The 15,179-nt window shown below is 30.5% G+C and overlaps 2 protein-coding genes across 5 annotated transcripts in view; one reads left to right on the top strand and one right to left on the bottom strand.

Moving 5' to 3' along the window:
* Nucleotides 1-15,179, bottom strand: part of LOC145186465 (uncharacterized) — a 167,846-nt gene that overhangs the window by 22,115 nt on the left and 130,552 nt on the right. The window lies entirely within an intron of this gene.
* Nucleotides 3,958-4,703, top strand: LOC149878233 (uncharacterized). Its single transcript, XM_090073228.1, has 3 exons — nt 3,958-4,060; nt 4,284-4,397; nt 4,504-4,703. Exons 1-3 carry the CDS (start codon nt 4,009-4,011, stop codon nt 4,641-4,643), a joined length of 306 nt encoding a protein of 101 aa, XP_089929354.1. The 5' UTR covers nt 3,958-4,008; the 3' UTR covers nt 4,644-4,703.

The following is a 15,179-nucleotide window of genomic DNA, read 5'->3' as shown; positions in this document are numbered from 1 at the left end:
TAGAAAGACACTTTTGGAAGAGAAAATTTTCTTTGGTATGAGAAAATCTACTTTCATTTTTATTACCTATTATTATCGGCATAAATATTATTTAATATCAAAATCACAAATCGAACAGTTATTTTTTAATATTTATTATAAGCATGTGCATTTACTATTAGAGGGTTGTTTTATAAGAATTATCAGTCTGATTTTTATCACTGTTAACTATGACTATTTGAAAACCAACGTTTCCTTAAAAGAATGTTATATCTTAGTTAAATACCAATGCATCAGCAATTTTTATCAGTAGTTAAATTACTAAAAATACGCGATGTTAATGCTAAAAGAATACATTTATGAGATAAATAGTTGAGGATATCTCTTAAGTAATGTAATTATTATGTTGTATACATTTCGATTTAGGCATTATTATTATTGTTTTTTTATGAATTAATTCTTTATTGAAAATTTTCACCTCCATCTTTAAATTCTCTTCTCGACGCTAAAACATGCAAAACTGCACACACAATAGCCGTCTTAACACATAAAAAATCCCGGCCTCACACTGGAGATTCCCTATTGAGATTAACTTGAGTTACTTCTTCATAAATAAATGAGATGTTTGCACGGTTCGCACTTTTTCATTATCGCACTATTCATTATCAAGCTCGGACTCTTTCATTATTAACTATTTGCGAACGTTTAAATGTTTTTCTTTGAGGCAAAAATGAAGAAAAAAGACATCGAAGAAAGATTTCTTTTTGTTTAAGAGAAGAAAAAATAGAAACAACAAAAAAAACAAAAACGCAATTTAAAACAAGAAAGTCTTCTTGAAGCACCAAAGGCTTATGAAAAAGCATGCTCCACCCTGAGTAGTACTTGCCTTAGCCCCTTAGGCAAAAGGTTGCAACATTATTGCTTCCAACCAAATTTTCATGAAAAAATGTAGGCTTTAGCTGGTCAAGATGCAATGGTGACAGAACTGATTGCAATAAAGTCGCATCTCCCTAAGATACTTCTCCTCCTGCCAAAGCAACAGGAAGACTTTCTCTGCAAAAGTACCAGGTAAAATCAATTGCATGAAATCATTTATAATGCAGCTGTGAATATTTAATTCTAATTTAATATTAAATGATACTTATCACTTACAAGAAACGGATTTCGCCAATTTAAAAAAAAAAACTTTTTATTGGGTTTAAAAATTAGATAAGGATACTGAAAAAAGGCAATTTATTATTGAAAATGGAATTTTTTACAGACCCAAGCCATGTCATGCCTAATATATATATATATATATATAGGTTTCCAACTTGATTTGTGCTTTCGAGCACAATCAAGCATGTACCTAAATGATTTGTGCAAAATTGACTAAAATAACCTGTCTTATCAGGAAATCTACAAACCCTACGATATTGTAAATTGGATTGAAACTTTGTCAACATGCAAGTATTTTAAGTTAACCAAACAAACTTCTTATGCTCTTATAACATAACATCCTACTGCATTTCTTATTGATAACTTGCTTGAAAAATGATATGAGTTTGTTCTTACTTGCAGGCAACAAAGTGATCCTTTGGAGTTAAACTTTAGTGAATATAGAAAAATAGCGGAGGTAGATTTCTTGTGAGTCTTTTAGAAGTGCGTAAAAATATTTTCACAGTTAGAAGTCTGTTAAAGGAAGAAATTTCTGGAAAGAAAACATTTATCAGAATTTTGAAAGCTCTATTTTTAAAAATATTATGCAAGATTGCTTTGTTGTCTACAGAGATATTAGAGAGTCAGTTTTCTGAAGATAGCATTTAAGTTGCTGTTACAATAGCAGGTTACGTTGCTAAATATTTGAAAAAAAGATTTGGATGTCAAACTTGTGATCAAAAAATGGTTTCTACCGACCAAGATGTTCTTAATATCTTGTGCAGCAAAATGTAAATAAAGAGAAAGTTTATGTATTACCTTAGAACTTTAAAAAGGTATGAACAAAACATACACGCCGCATAACAATACATAACCAAGAACCCAAGCTTTCAAGCATTCTCCGTAAAAGAACGGGCTTTTTTTTACGGAAAATGAAACAAATCAGCCTGTGTAAATTCATTAGCCCAAGGTTCCACTATCATTTTTGTCATATGCTTACGTAGACTTAATTTTTTAAAATACCTACTTTGTTCTAAAATTGTCTTCTTCCACCTTTATAGGCTTTAGTAAGTTCGAAAGACTTTTAGTTTTGCTCTTACTTTGTATATGTTTGTTATTAACACTATCAGCACTTCGGCAAGCTTTGAAATAGGCTTATTTACAAAATTGTGCTTTTTTTGAGTCTTCGAAGCAGAGGAATGAAGTACTAATTAGTTAATTGCTAATCAGCAAAAGTGCGAAAGTTAACTTTGGCTGGCTTTTTAACAAAAACAACGAAAAGAAAAGTAAAACGTTACAAATGGCCGTAAAAGTTTTTTTTTATCTTTAGCAAAAATGTTTAATAAGTATGCTTCGCCACTCGACTACCGTCAACAACGTGTAATAACAAAAAGCGTACAAGTTTCTATTTCAGACTGTTTCATAAGCTATTTGCTATTTTTGGAAAACAAGTTTAACATATTAATCGAATAGCCATTCAGCACCAAACCTTAAAGGGTTGAAACAAAATACTTTAAGAAATGTATCCGTGTAGGCTGAAATTTCTTTACACAACAAAATGACGTATGCAATTACGTGGGTTAATCCAAACATGATAAGAAGATCAAGTACATCGAGATTTACTAATCACGTGGGTTTGTTTGTCGCAAAGTGACGTCTTTTTGCCGAGGATTTTGTCTTAAGACTTTTCCCTAGCGGAAATGCAAAAATGCAAACCTTATTGTATTTCGTTAATCAAATCAGTGATTGCAGGCCTACCATGGATTAATATTGTTACCATGGATTCAATTGTTACAATTAATCATAAAAGAAGTTGGAGAAACGCTTGTTATTCAACTCTATAATTAAAATATTTTAAAAACTTTGTCAAAAATATTTTTATCTGGGCGGTTAACAAACAAACGAACTGAAATGATCTGAAAACTGGACAAAATAAAATAAAAAACAAATGAAACCCTGAAACGCCTGGACCGAACGCCTTAACGCTGAGAGTCTTGTTTTAATCTAGTATTTTAAATGTAACTCTTTCGATTAAATAAAAACTTCATAGACTGTTTGAAAGATTCCAGTTTTGAGATTTGAAACCTTCAGCTGAGTCAAAATGGTCATCGACCGAATGTCTAAAGTTAGTTTCTTAATTTTTAGCAAATTTTACTCTTAAACTAAAATTATTACTTAAGCAGAATTTTCCCATTTACAACAACTAGTAAAAAAAGCAATAAAAAAACTAAAACTATTTTTTTGCTTAAAAAAAAAATAACCTTAAATACTCTCAAGAATCATTTGAAGACTTTTGTGAACTGGTATAATCATGTCAAACATAGAGAAGTAAAGATGGACCTAACTGAAAAAATATTAAAAAAAAACCACTGTTGTTCGAGCAGTTTATGTTAAATAGTTGAATTTTTTTTTTGAAAATGGAGTTTGTTACAGGCCATTTTTGCCTCCCATAAAATGGAAAGCTTAACTTTTATTAGTATTGACGTACATTGGGTATTAGAGCACGTTGGTAGTTAGAGATATTACGCACTTTTATTATATATAACAAGTGCGTAATATTTTGTAGTGCTTATGATCTAAAATGGGCAAATTTCCATAGAGCGCATTTAACTCCTGATTCGTGATAAAAACACAGACCCAATAAATATTTTTTTATAAAATAAGAAAGAGTTATCTATTAACTTTAAATTGCTACTAACACTAGATTTTTGTGATTTTGTAATTTATAACGCTTATGCAATTTTTATTTGTAAATTTTTCAAAGAGAGAAAGAATTTTAAAACAGTCTGCGTTTTTATGAAAACTGATTCTAAAGACCTCGCGGATTAAAGAGGTTGCTATAAATTGTGAGGTAGTAACTAAAGTGATATAAGTTCAAAAAGAAGACTCAAGATGAAGGTTTTACTGATTGTGTGTGCTGTCGTTGCTTTTGTAAGCGCAAATAGTAAGTCAGAACAACTTTTAACCTGCCGCGTTTTGTTTTAAGTACTGATTGCTTGAGCGAAAGTGTTTGAAATACTAAAAACGTCTTTTTTATAATCATTATACTTTTCACATTGTCATAAGACTTGATCTCCCAAACACACGTATTTACTCGCTAGCTTTTAAATTTCATCTCCATGCACAAGTAGTTTGTTTGCTAAATTTGGTGCAAATTTTTCATTTAGACATTTTGAATAAGCAACAACTAAAAGATGAAATTGTGAAAGAGATTGAAGTTGAAATTTTAAAAAAAATTCTTGCAGACGATGATGACGAGGCAGAGCAAGATGATCTCTCCAGTAATTTTTATTTTTATAAACTATTTACTTTTATCACTTACTCATCTGAATATTTATTTGTTAAAAGAAAAGCGAACAAATGGTTGAGTTCTTGAACTCTGTTTAGATTTAGGTGAACGTCGTGTCAAAGACTTGATCAGTATTCCAGGGCTTTCAATCCCGGGTTGGTCTATTCCAAGTGTCCCTTCAATCAGAATCCCTTCAATCAGGATCCCTTCGATTAGACGATGGTTTGGAAAAAAATGAGGACAATTGGATATTTTAGAAGCGATTTTTTTTTCTCATAATAAATGCATTTTTAAAAAATTGCGTGTTATGTTCCAAAATCCCGAAATCCTAAGACCAAATGTTTATCCATCTTCTTGAAGATGAATTGTTAAATAAGTAAAGAAAGTTCAATGATTCGACGATTTTTGGTTACTTGTTCAATTTGGCTTTGCAAATAATACTCTCCAACACGATGAAACATCAAGAAACTATTCTTAAGTGCATATATATATATTATTCTGAAGTGTAATGGGGACGTGCTTACAATCGATCTCGCCCTCATTTTACTTTTTAGTATATATGCTATGCATTTTTTTTCTCTTCACTGATTCCATATAAAACTTGCGAGTATTTTTTTATACAAAGTAACAACAAGATCAAAAAAAATATTTTTATATGCAGAGTTACAGCGAGATCTAAAAGAACTTATGCATCAGTCCGCCGCGGGCTGGTTATGCAGGATACCAGGAAATATCTCAATGGCATTTCTTTCAAAATTCAAAATTGATTTCCAAACAAAAATAAAATACATCATGAGCAAAAATCTTTTTTAAAGTTCATTTGCCCAATGCTAGGTTCTGATGGATTATGGGGAAAAGGCTTCAATGCGTTTGGATATGTTATATGCTTTTATGGGCTCTAAGTTAAATTTTAGCATTATTTTGCAAGGGCAAATTCAGGTCCTAAAACACCATTTCTCGATAAATACATTCGGTGATACATTTTATTTATAATCGTAAATGCTTTTGACTCGGAGTATGACAAGGATGACGGGGAAACCCGGTATGACATTTAAAACCATGAAAGAGCATTCAGACATTCCAGATCCATGTCTTAAAATCTTCCTTCAATGTCGGATCATGTCAGTTCACCAACGTAGGAACAATTCTGTTCATCAAATCCAAACACGTTTTTTGTTCATCAAATCCAAACACAAATTATTCTTCGAGAAACTTTTTTGTGATGTAAGTTTATTTTTGAAATTGGTATTGAGGTGCGGCAAACGATTGTTAATGATAATGAAAGTGGCTTAAAGTATAGCAAAGTTGCTGAAAAATAATAAAAGCAAGGCAGCGGTACAATCAATTATACAAAAATATAAAAAAATTGAAAGTGTGCAAAATAAAATACATTAAGATTGTCGGTCAAAAATAACTTCTATAGCAAAATAAGCTTGTTACACATGAGAAGTAAAGCGAGTTACAGTTTGCCTGTTATTTCTGCGAGAGCTATTAAAAAGAAACTAAGCATTAACGTTTCTGAACGAACAATACAACGTAGACTTGGTTCTGCAGGGTTTTATGGGACCCGCTTCACAAATAAACCTTTCAATTCAAGATGAAATAAAAAAATTCCTTTCCTGTTCAAAAAAATACTTTTCAAAGCCAAAAGATTTTTGGAAATCAGTTTTATGGTTTGATGGAAGTAACTTCGAACTAAAGAGTTCAAAAAAAAAGACTAAATGCATGGAAAAGAAAAGGAACCCTCGAACAAAAAAAACTGTATAACTAAACACGGAGGTGGAAATGTAATTGTTTAACGATGTTGATGTTATAACGGAGTTTGTAACTTAGTTCAAATTGAAGAAAAATGAACAGGAGCTGGGTATGTAAATATTTTACGAAACAACCCTCTCCGTCAATATATTAGGCTTACCTGGTCAGTTTGTTTTCTAACAAGACAATAATCTGAAACATACTGGTAAGATTGCCAAAATATTTTTCGAAGAAAAGGAGATAGAAATATTGGAGTAATCTGCTCAAACCCTTAATATCAATCCAATAAAAAATTAGTGGTAATATTTGGATGAAAATGTTATTTGGGTTGAGCAGAGTATCAATAAACAAAGTTTCTTTTTAGCTTAGGAGGCATAACATTGCTCAAAACTGTTCACTAAACTTAATTGATAGTTTTCCTTTTGTCAAAAACCAAATTGATTTTCCTAGTTGGTCAATTCCAAGGGTCCCTTCAATCAGAGTCCCTTCAATTAGGATCCCTCCCGTTAGACGATGGTTTAGAAAAAAATGAGGACAAATTGTATAATTTAGCAGCGATTTTTTTCTGATAATAGATGCATGTTTAAAAAATTGTGTGGCATCTTCCGAAATCCCTATGTCCAACGGCCAAATGTTTATACATCTTCTACAAGATAACTTGTTAAATAAGTAGAGAAAAGTCGATGATCTAGCAATTTTTGATCACTTGTTCTTTGCAAATAATATTTCTCCAATATGGTGAAACGTCAAGAAAATATTTTTAAGTGTTATGAGGAAGTGTTTACAAACTATTTTGTCTTCATTATGATATTTAATTTCTACTTTCCCTCATCAACTTTTTTATCATGACAAAGTTGTTGCTAAAGGTTGATTTTTAATGAAGTTAACAACGCCTAATATAAGTCATGTAAAAGTTAATATAAATGAATATACAACTTTGTACCATTATCAACAAGATGCATTACTTTCCCGTGTTAACTTCATGACTGATTTGAAGTTTTGTTTTTACATACAATCTACGCTTAGAGCTCAAACAGAATATTTCTGTGAATTAGTTGTTTGGAACATTTTTGCTTCTCATGATCAAAATACTGACTAAAGAAAAAATAGAAGCTTTATGATTAGAACTATTTTGGGTTAGCATCGATATTTTTGAAGAAAAGAGATTTGATAGAAGATATTCTATCAAATCTCTTATTGAGATTTGATAGAATATCTTCTATCAAATATAACTTTTTTGTTCTCTAAATAGTTATATTTATTTCCAGGAATGGTAAGGAAGTCCTTACCATTCCTGGAAATAAATATAACTTTTTAGAGAACAAACACTTAACATATAGGGGAGAGCGGGGTTGGTTGTCACACTTTTTACATTTTAGACTGCTCAGCTTTTGTTTTTCATCAAATCAATCCCAAAGTTTACACAAAAGTAGTTTAACTATTTCCGGTAACTATTAGAATATTTTTATGACATTGAGTGAAATATTTTTTGCTGTAAAATCATTTATCAAAGACCTCTTCCGTGTGACAACCAACCCCACCTAGGGGGTTGGTTGTCACATACTGTGGGGCTGGTTGTCACATTTCTTGGTAGGTTTTGATTATATTCAAAACTGGTACCAATAAATTTTGTTTATATAATACCAAGAATAAATCTGAATAATCTGGGAAAACAAAAAGGCTAATCTAATAGAAATGTTATTAAGCTTTACAACTTTAATAGCACACATAATGACATCTCCAGAAGTATAACCTCTATTAGTTTTTCTTTTAAAATTTCGTACCATGTTTTTACTAAGCAAATAAAAATATTTGAAAATAATTTATGCATGTATGCATAAGACATTATATATATATATATATATATATATATATATATATATAGACACACACACACACACACACACACACACACACAAAATCTAAACAATGTACAAACAAAACAACAGACAATTGTACAAGCAGATGTACAAACAAAACAACAAACAGTTGAACTTCTGTATTCCTTTTTCTATAATTATATTAAACATTGGATCAATTTAAAGTTATACACATTGAAATAAAAAATTATTTAGATTATAGATATTAAGTTATTTAGATTATAGATATTAGGTGACTCTAGATTTTTAAATAATCTCTTAAATATTTAAATATTTCTAAATAATACGGACAAATAAACGAGGAATATCTAAAAGCGGTGTTTAGTTTGCAGCACACGGAGTCGAGGCAATTGTGATAACCATCCCCATATATTTTGTGACAAGCAACCCCTTCTATGTAAGTTGCAAGACACCTCTAAATTTACCTAAAAGCGTGTGAATTTCATGAGAACTTTTTGTGGATTAAGTTACTCAAATGAATAAAAAACTTTAAAAATGTACATTCAAAGCACAATAAAATAATTTTCGTTTGGTAAAAGAAAATTTCTAAGTGAGCGAAATTTAACTTTTTCATATCAAAAACCTATAAAAACAAATAACTTGTTTTCTACACGCTAAAAGAAGCTGAAAATTACAGTGAAAATGTTTTTTTATATAACATTTTTATTGTATGATTTTAAAGTTCTAAATCTTATCTACATTTCCTGTAATAAACTTTGTGACAACCAACCCCGCGTGACAACCAACCCCGCTCTCCCCTACTTGATCAAAGTCATAATTTAAGAACGCAGAAGTCGATGTAAAAATGAAAAACAAAAATAATCAATTGGGCTAGATGAAATATGAACGAAATTCAACTTTTCTTAATAATTTTGTTTAACAACTATAAAATAAAAATTAGAAATAAAATTCAAATGTTTATTTGAATATCTGCATTTTATACCATTAATTACATTTGAAAAATTATGATAAAAACAATGATAATAATATAGTAATATTATTAGTAATAATAATAGCTATGATAATGATAAACTTAATAAAATAGTAGTAGTTGTTTTAATAACAGTAATAAAATAATAAATGTAAAATAAAAATAATATCAACAGTATTTCACTATTAATAATAATGATAAGAAGTCTGGAATACTTCAACTCAGTTTTTGCCAGTGTGATTGACATTGCCGACTGACTTCAGTCCGTTTATTGATTGTTCAGTGTATCTGCAAAAAGTATCTAGCATGTGTCGATATTAGTTTTAAAATTTATATTTTTAAAGTGGAATAAGTAACTGCGCTGCTTAAAGCTAAGTGCAAGAATAGCCTGATTCTTAAAAATTATATCTTGTATCAATATTAGTGTAAAAATTGACATTTCTAAGTGGTTAAAAGTCCATTTGTTTGGAAAGTAAGTTTAGTCTCGTCTCTTTTTGCAATGAAATAATTTATGAGAACTTTCGAACTAGGAGGAAAGTATTGTTCCCATTTGGCAATATTATCCTCCTAGTTGATTAAAATTGCTCCTATTTGTGTATACCATTTGTATATATATATATATATATATATATATATATATATATATATATATATATATATATATATATATATATACATGTATGCATGCATGGATACATCCATACATTCAATATCTTTTTAGTTCATTCATAATCTAAAATAAAAGATAAAGAACATAGTTTTTCTGATTTTTGTAGAGAGAAAGTTTTATAAATCAAAACTCATTAAAATAAGCTTTTATTTTTGTTTCTTTAGTAAAGTTTTGAAATCACTCTGATTTCGTGGCTTTAAAAAGTATTTCAGAAAATTGCGATTTTAAAAATGTGATTTAAAAGTGGTAAACTATTTATCAAAGCCTTCGCAAAAATAATGGTTTTTTTCTGCCGTTTAACATTTATTTATCTATAAATATAAGTGATTAACTGATTTTGTGAAAAAAATTGCTTGGTCTCTTAACTTAGGTAAGAACAGGATAATGCAGATTGGGTTAGGTTTGTCAAAACTAAGGCAGGATAGATTAGGCTAAGCTAATCTTATTTAGGGTAGGTTAAGTTTGTCTGATGAAGGTTAGAAAAAAAAGTTAATCTTACCCCTCTCTCTGTTGAAAAAATCCAGTTACACCTCTGGTAATTATACCGTCTCGGTACCTTGATACAAACTTTACAATTAAAAGGTCCTAGTATTCAGTATTTAAATCCTTACATTTGAGTTTTTGTTATAGCTAGTAATGTTTCAAAATTTAAACTTATTTTAAAGTGCCAGGTAGGAACTTTGATGCAAAGGCTCCGTTCACGAAGACTGCTGGCAAAGTACAGGGGTTATAGAATTGTCAGAATAGGAGGACAGTAGTGGCAAACCAGATCAAGGATGCCATTGGCAGGTGTAGAGGATCTAGATCTGAAAGAGAAGCTGAACATTGTCATGTGCAACCAAAGCCTGCTACTCTTTTATGAGACTTACAAGGCTCTGCTGGATCAGTAATGCAAGATTATGAACCCAGCTGCCGAATGCCAAGACAGTCTACAGCCTAAGGAAAAGGCCTACGTGGGAATTTTACTGCCTACCATCAAGCTTATGAAAGACAAGGTGGCAGTTTTGCGGAATGACAATAGCATTGTAGAGGGGCAGCATCGCATTAACTACCTGCTGGAGAACCCTCACAACTCTAGGGTGGCCTTAAAGGGAAAGTTTAAGTATATGTTCAGTGATAAGAACCCTCTCATAGTCACAACTCTCCACCTTCACTTCCAGCTCGGAGTTGTTGGGTGCATGAACATCTTCATGAAGGCCAACATAAAGAGAAGTATCATTACTGGGGTAGTGATGAAGGTAAGACCTGTTGAGGAGATTGATGGGATCGAAGTGATGGTAGGTGCTGAAAATGACCACTTCAACTATATTAGGAATGAGGATATGGTGGCCACTCTGGGCCGCCTGCAAACGGCATTAGATAAAACAGGGTCACGGGCAGGACCCACGTCTCATTTGACTAGTTCCAATTACTACACAGAATTGTTTGGTTGGACATGTTTCTGAAATGTAATATCCATTTGTCCACTTCTGCGGCCGTGAAGGGGCTCTTTAGTAGGGGATCTGACATTTTGAGGCCAAAATCTCAGATGTGTTCCACGAAGGTAGCCTCCACCTGCTGGATGAGAAGTGGGTGGCCCTGATAGGGAGGGCGAACGATTGATTTCATTGCTTATATACTTTTATGTTAAAAAATTAATTAAACTTATGCCTATTTTTTCTAGCACTATGTTTATTAAACTTTGTATGTAAGGTATGGCACTCATTGCAAATCTAAAGCCATTCTTTCAATTTTGAAAAACTTAGCAAAAAGTGCATTTTTTTTCAAAATGGGTAAAAAAAAAATGCTTTTAAATCTTTAAGGCTATCCGACAATCAGAATATTGAGAATTGGAACCGCAAATTTAAAAAAATATTGGACTATCGATATCGGATTAGAAGTTCAAACTGTCGGACTATTGGATATCGGACTCAAAAAAAAGTAGCGGTTGTTTAGATCTGATGTATGAGTAGAAAAGAGTGGTACTCAATGGACCACAAAATAAGATTTTTTTAAAAACACGATTAATATTGATATTGTGAATAGCTATGGTGGAAGACAAGATTCATATCTTAACTAACAATCCTTGAAGGCTGTCATTGAGTAAATACAAAATCGTAAAAAAATTTGATAAATATGACACGTACAAAGTTGTTTTCTAGTCTGTTAAGTGCAGTTTATTTTACTAAATGGACCAACCTTGTTCTGAATGGACCAGCAGTAAGATAGTTTTATGTAATCAATAAAACTTTGAATTATACACAGCAATGGAGAAATATTGATGTTCCAATATTGAATATTGTTGTCCTTGTGAAAAGTAACCTAAAATAAATCATGAAAAACCATGTAGTTTAATTTAGCCTAGTTTACCTTGGACACATTTTGAGCGTATGTTGAGTATGTTGAGACGATCTAAAATTTTCTGACAGTAAAATAAGTTGCAATAATTATTACAACTTAAGAACAAAGTCTTGATCAGGAAGTCAATTTACGATAATTGCAAACGTATTTGTTTGCATTATCTGCATTTGTGCACACTTTATGTGCCCAGCTGGCACACTGCCAGGAACAATACCATACTTCATTGTCTCAACCAATTTCCCCACGTATTGCACATAAGTCATTATTTGACTTTTTTCTCCGCAAAAAACGATCTTCAACACTATTATCACTTTTTTGGACATTGATATCATTAGTGTTAGCCAAGTTTCAGAGCATAATCAAATATTAGTGCTCTTAACTTAATAGGACTCAACATATATCCAATTTTTGAAGAAACTAAGCAATATTGAACCAGTTTTTTTTTTTTTTCTGATACTGAGAACACTTTTATAGAGCTGTTACTATATGGAATACATAGCAATTTATTTAATCCATTTGGTGATTACTAAACTTCTTTAGCTTTCCACTTGAGAGTTAAATGGTTGACTACAAATATCTCAGCTTTTCATATAGAGTTTTGTTAAAACGCTATCAACTGATCGGATCATATTATTTCGATCCCTACCACCCTCCACTGTTGCTGTTCTCTTATGTCTCATAATGCTTTTGAAACAAAAAATGAATAAAGATTCCATATTGTTTTATCATAAAAGTACATTTTTCAGGTTATTTTTTTTTATATTAAATATACAAACTTTAAAATTAAATTATTTTTTATTAGCTTTAGTAATTTAAATTACTTAAGCTATTTGTGGCTTTTTTTATTACTGTAGAAGTAATAAAAAATGCCACAAATAATGATGATTTTATAAGCGACACTTTATTATAAAAAACTTAAATATTGGGTTGAGCCTCTGTGTGTTTCCTAAACATTAGGATGGGTTTGTGTGTGTTTTCTTAAGGTTTTTAATAGACACTTAAAAGTTTCATAACTATGTTTAGTTGAACCTAAAAGGTTTATCCAACGTTAAGAAACTCACACAAGGGGGAGACAAAAAGAATACTTTCTATTTAGATATATCATATATGTTAAATGAAATATCATTTACTCATCTAAACTATCATTATCATTTATCGGTTATTATTTAAATAAATTTATGTATATAAATCATTGCGAGGTTATAAAATAACCTAACTTAAAGCAATGTTTCACTTTTGATGAACTATAAACGTTCAAACTATAAACTTTCGAACTATAAACGTTCAAACTATAAACGTTCAAACTATAAACATTCGAACTATAAACGTTCAAACTATAAACGTTCGAACTATAAGCGTTCAAACTAAAAACGTTCAAACTATAAACATTCGAACTATAAACGTTCGAACTATAAACGTTTGAACAAGAGAATTTTTATAAATAAAACTTATTACCTTACTATGTAACCAGTGGCGTACCGAAGGTGGGGCGGGGGAGGCGGTCCGCCCCAGGCCCCATCTGGGAATTGGCCCCCAAATGTTAATACAATTTATATTTTTTTACTTCAGCCGGATTTTGTAATAGTCAACATTTTTGTTCTGTAATCATAATTGTTTACAACAAAAATGAACCTGAAACATGATCGTATCAGCTTGCCAAGAAAATAAACATCCACAGAAAACAAACCAAGATGTAAAAAATTGAAATGACATCTTGGCCAATAACAACCACCGTGACTGTTTTGGAGGCCCTCCGCGAAGCTTTCTCCCCCACACCCGTGAGTACTAATAAATAGATTCGCCCGCCCTACCTACGAGTCTATAGTTCATGATGGTTCAGGCAAACTGACGGATGTTTATCTTGTTTCGTTAATGTGATTAACATACTCTACCATTCAGTACCTCAATAATTCGAGAGCAAATCACGTCTTCAGTTCGTCATCACCAAGTTACATGGTAAGTTATAATTTTATTCCTACATATAGGCCTAACAAGGCTGCGTGAGAAGATTTTAGTTATCAGGTTATAATTTTATATCACACATCGTTTTATGTTGAAGCCACTTAAGGGGCTTGTCCTTAAACACTATCCGTATTGTCAATTTAATTACTTGGTTTTTAACAACTAATTTTGACCTTAAAAATGAGTAGGCCTAGCCTATTTTGGTAAACAATAATTTTTATCAGTAGTACGAAAACATTTAGTTTTGATATTGTTTGCTCAACCTAGCGAATTTCCCATATGGAAGGAGCTATTACCATAGCTGAAATGGACAAATTTAAGCCCGAGACCATGATAATATTCATCTTGGGGCCCCAGATTCCGAAAACATTAAAATTAAAATCGTTTTTTTTTAAATCCCCCATATTATTCTCATGGCTCATAAATCCAATTAATATCTAGCTTATTTGTGAACATTAATAAATATAATAAATATAATAATTAAAACAAATATAATAATTGTAATAGATATAATAAATATAATTATCAAAATAAATATAATAAATATAATTATCAAAATAAATATAATAAATATAATAAATATAATAAATATAATAAATATAATAAATATAATAAATATAATAAATATAATAAATATAATAAATATAATAAATATAATAAATATAACAAATATAACAAATATAATAAAATAATAAGTATAATGAATGTAATAAATATAATTAAAATAATTATTATAGTTAATATAATTAATAAATTAATATAATTTATATAATTTATATAATAAATACAATAAACACAATAATAGTTGTAAATATAATAAATATAATTATCATAATAAATATTATATTAAATATAATATACGTCAAAACCGAAAACACACAACTAACTAAATTAGAGGCACATTAATATATAATGAAAATATCTAAATTCCCCTTTGAACAGCTGCTCTGAAAATACTCGTTAAAGCATTAGCAATAATAGGCAATCACACAATTCCCTTAAGAAAGTTCTAGAATAAACAACTCCTGTGCATACAGCCAATCTCTGCCAACCTGTCTCTAAAATAAAACCACGAATAATGACAAAAAATAATTCCAATGAAAAACGTTATTAAACACACCTTAAAAATTACCTAACTTTATTCGTGGAGACATGCGAAGCTCTGATGCGTAAATAGAACAATAGGCCATTGAAAACCTACAACGATAGATATTTTAAAACCAGAAATTTTACATT

Source organism: Hydra viridissima, unplaced genomic scaffold, assembly GCF_058129835.1.
Source record: "Hydra viridissima isolate aposymbiotic clone 2 unplaced genomic scaffold, HvirCarnegie_v1 scaffold_15, whole genome shotgun sequence".
In the NCBI taxonomy this organism is placed as follows: domain Eukaryota; kingdom Metazoa; phylum Cnidaria; class Hydrozoa; order Anthoathecata; family Hydridae; genus Hydra; species Hydra viridissima.
The sequence above is the reverse complement of the archived record's forward strand: the minus strand, read 5'-3'. Positions and strand labels throughout refer to the sequence as shown.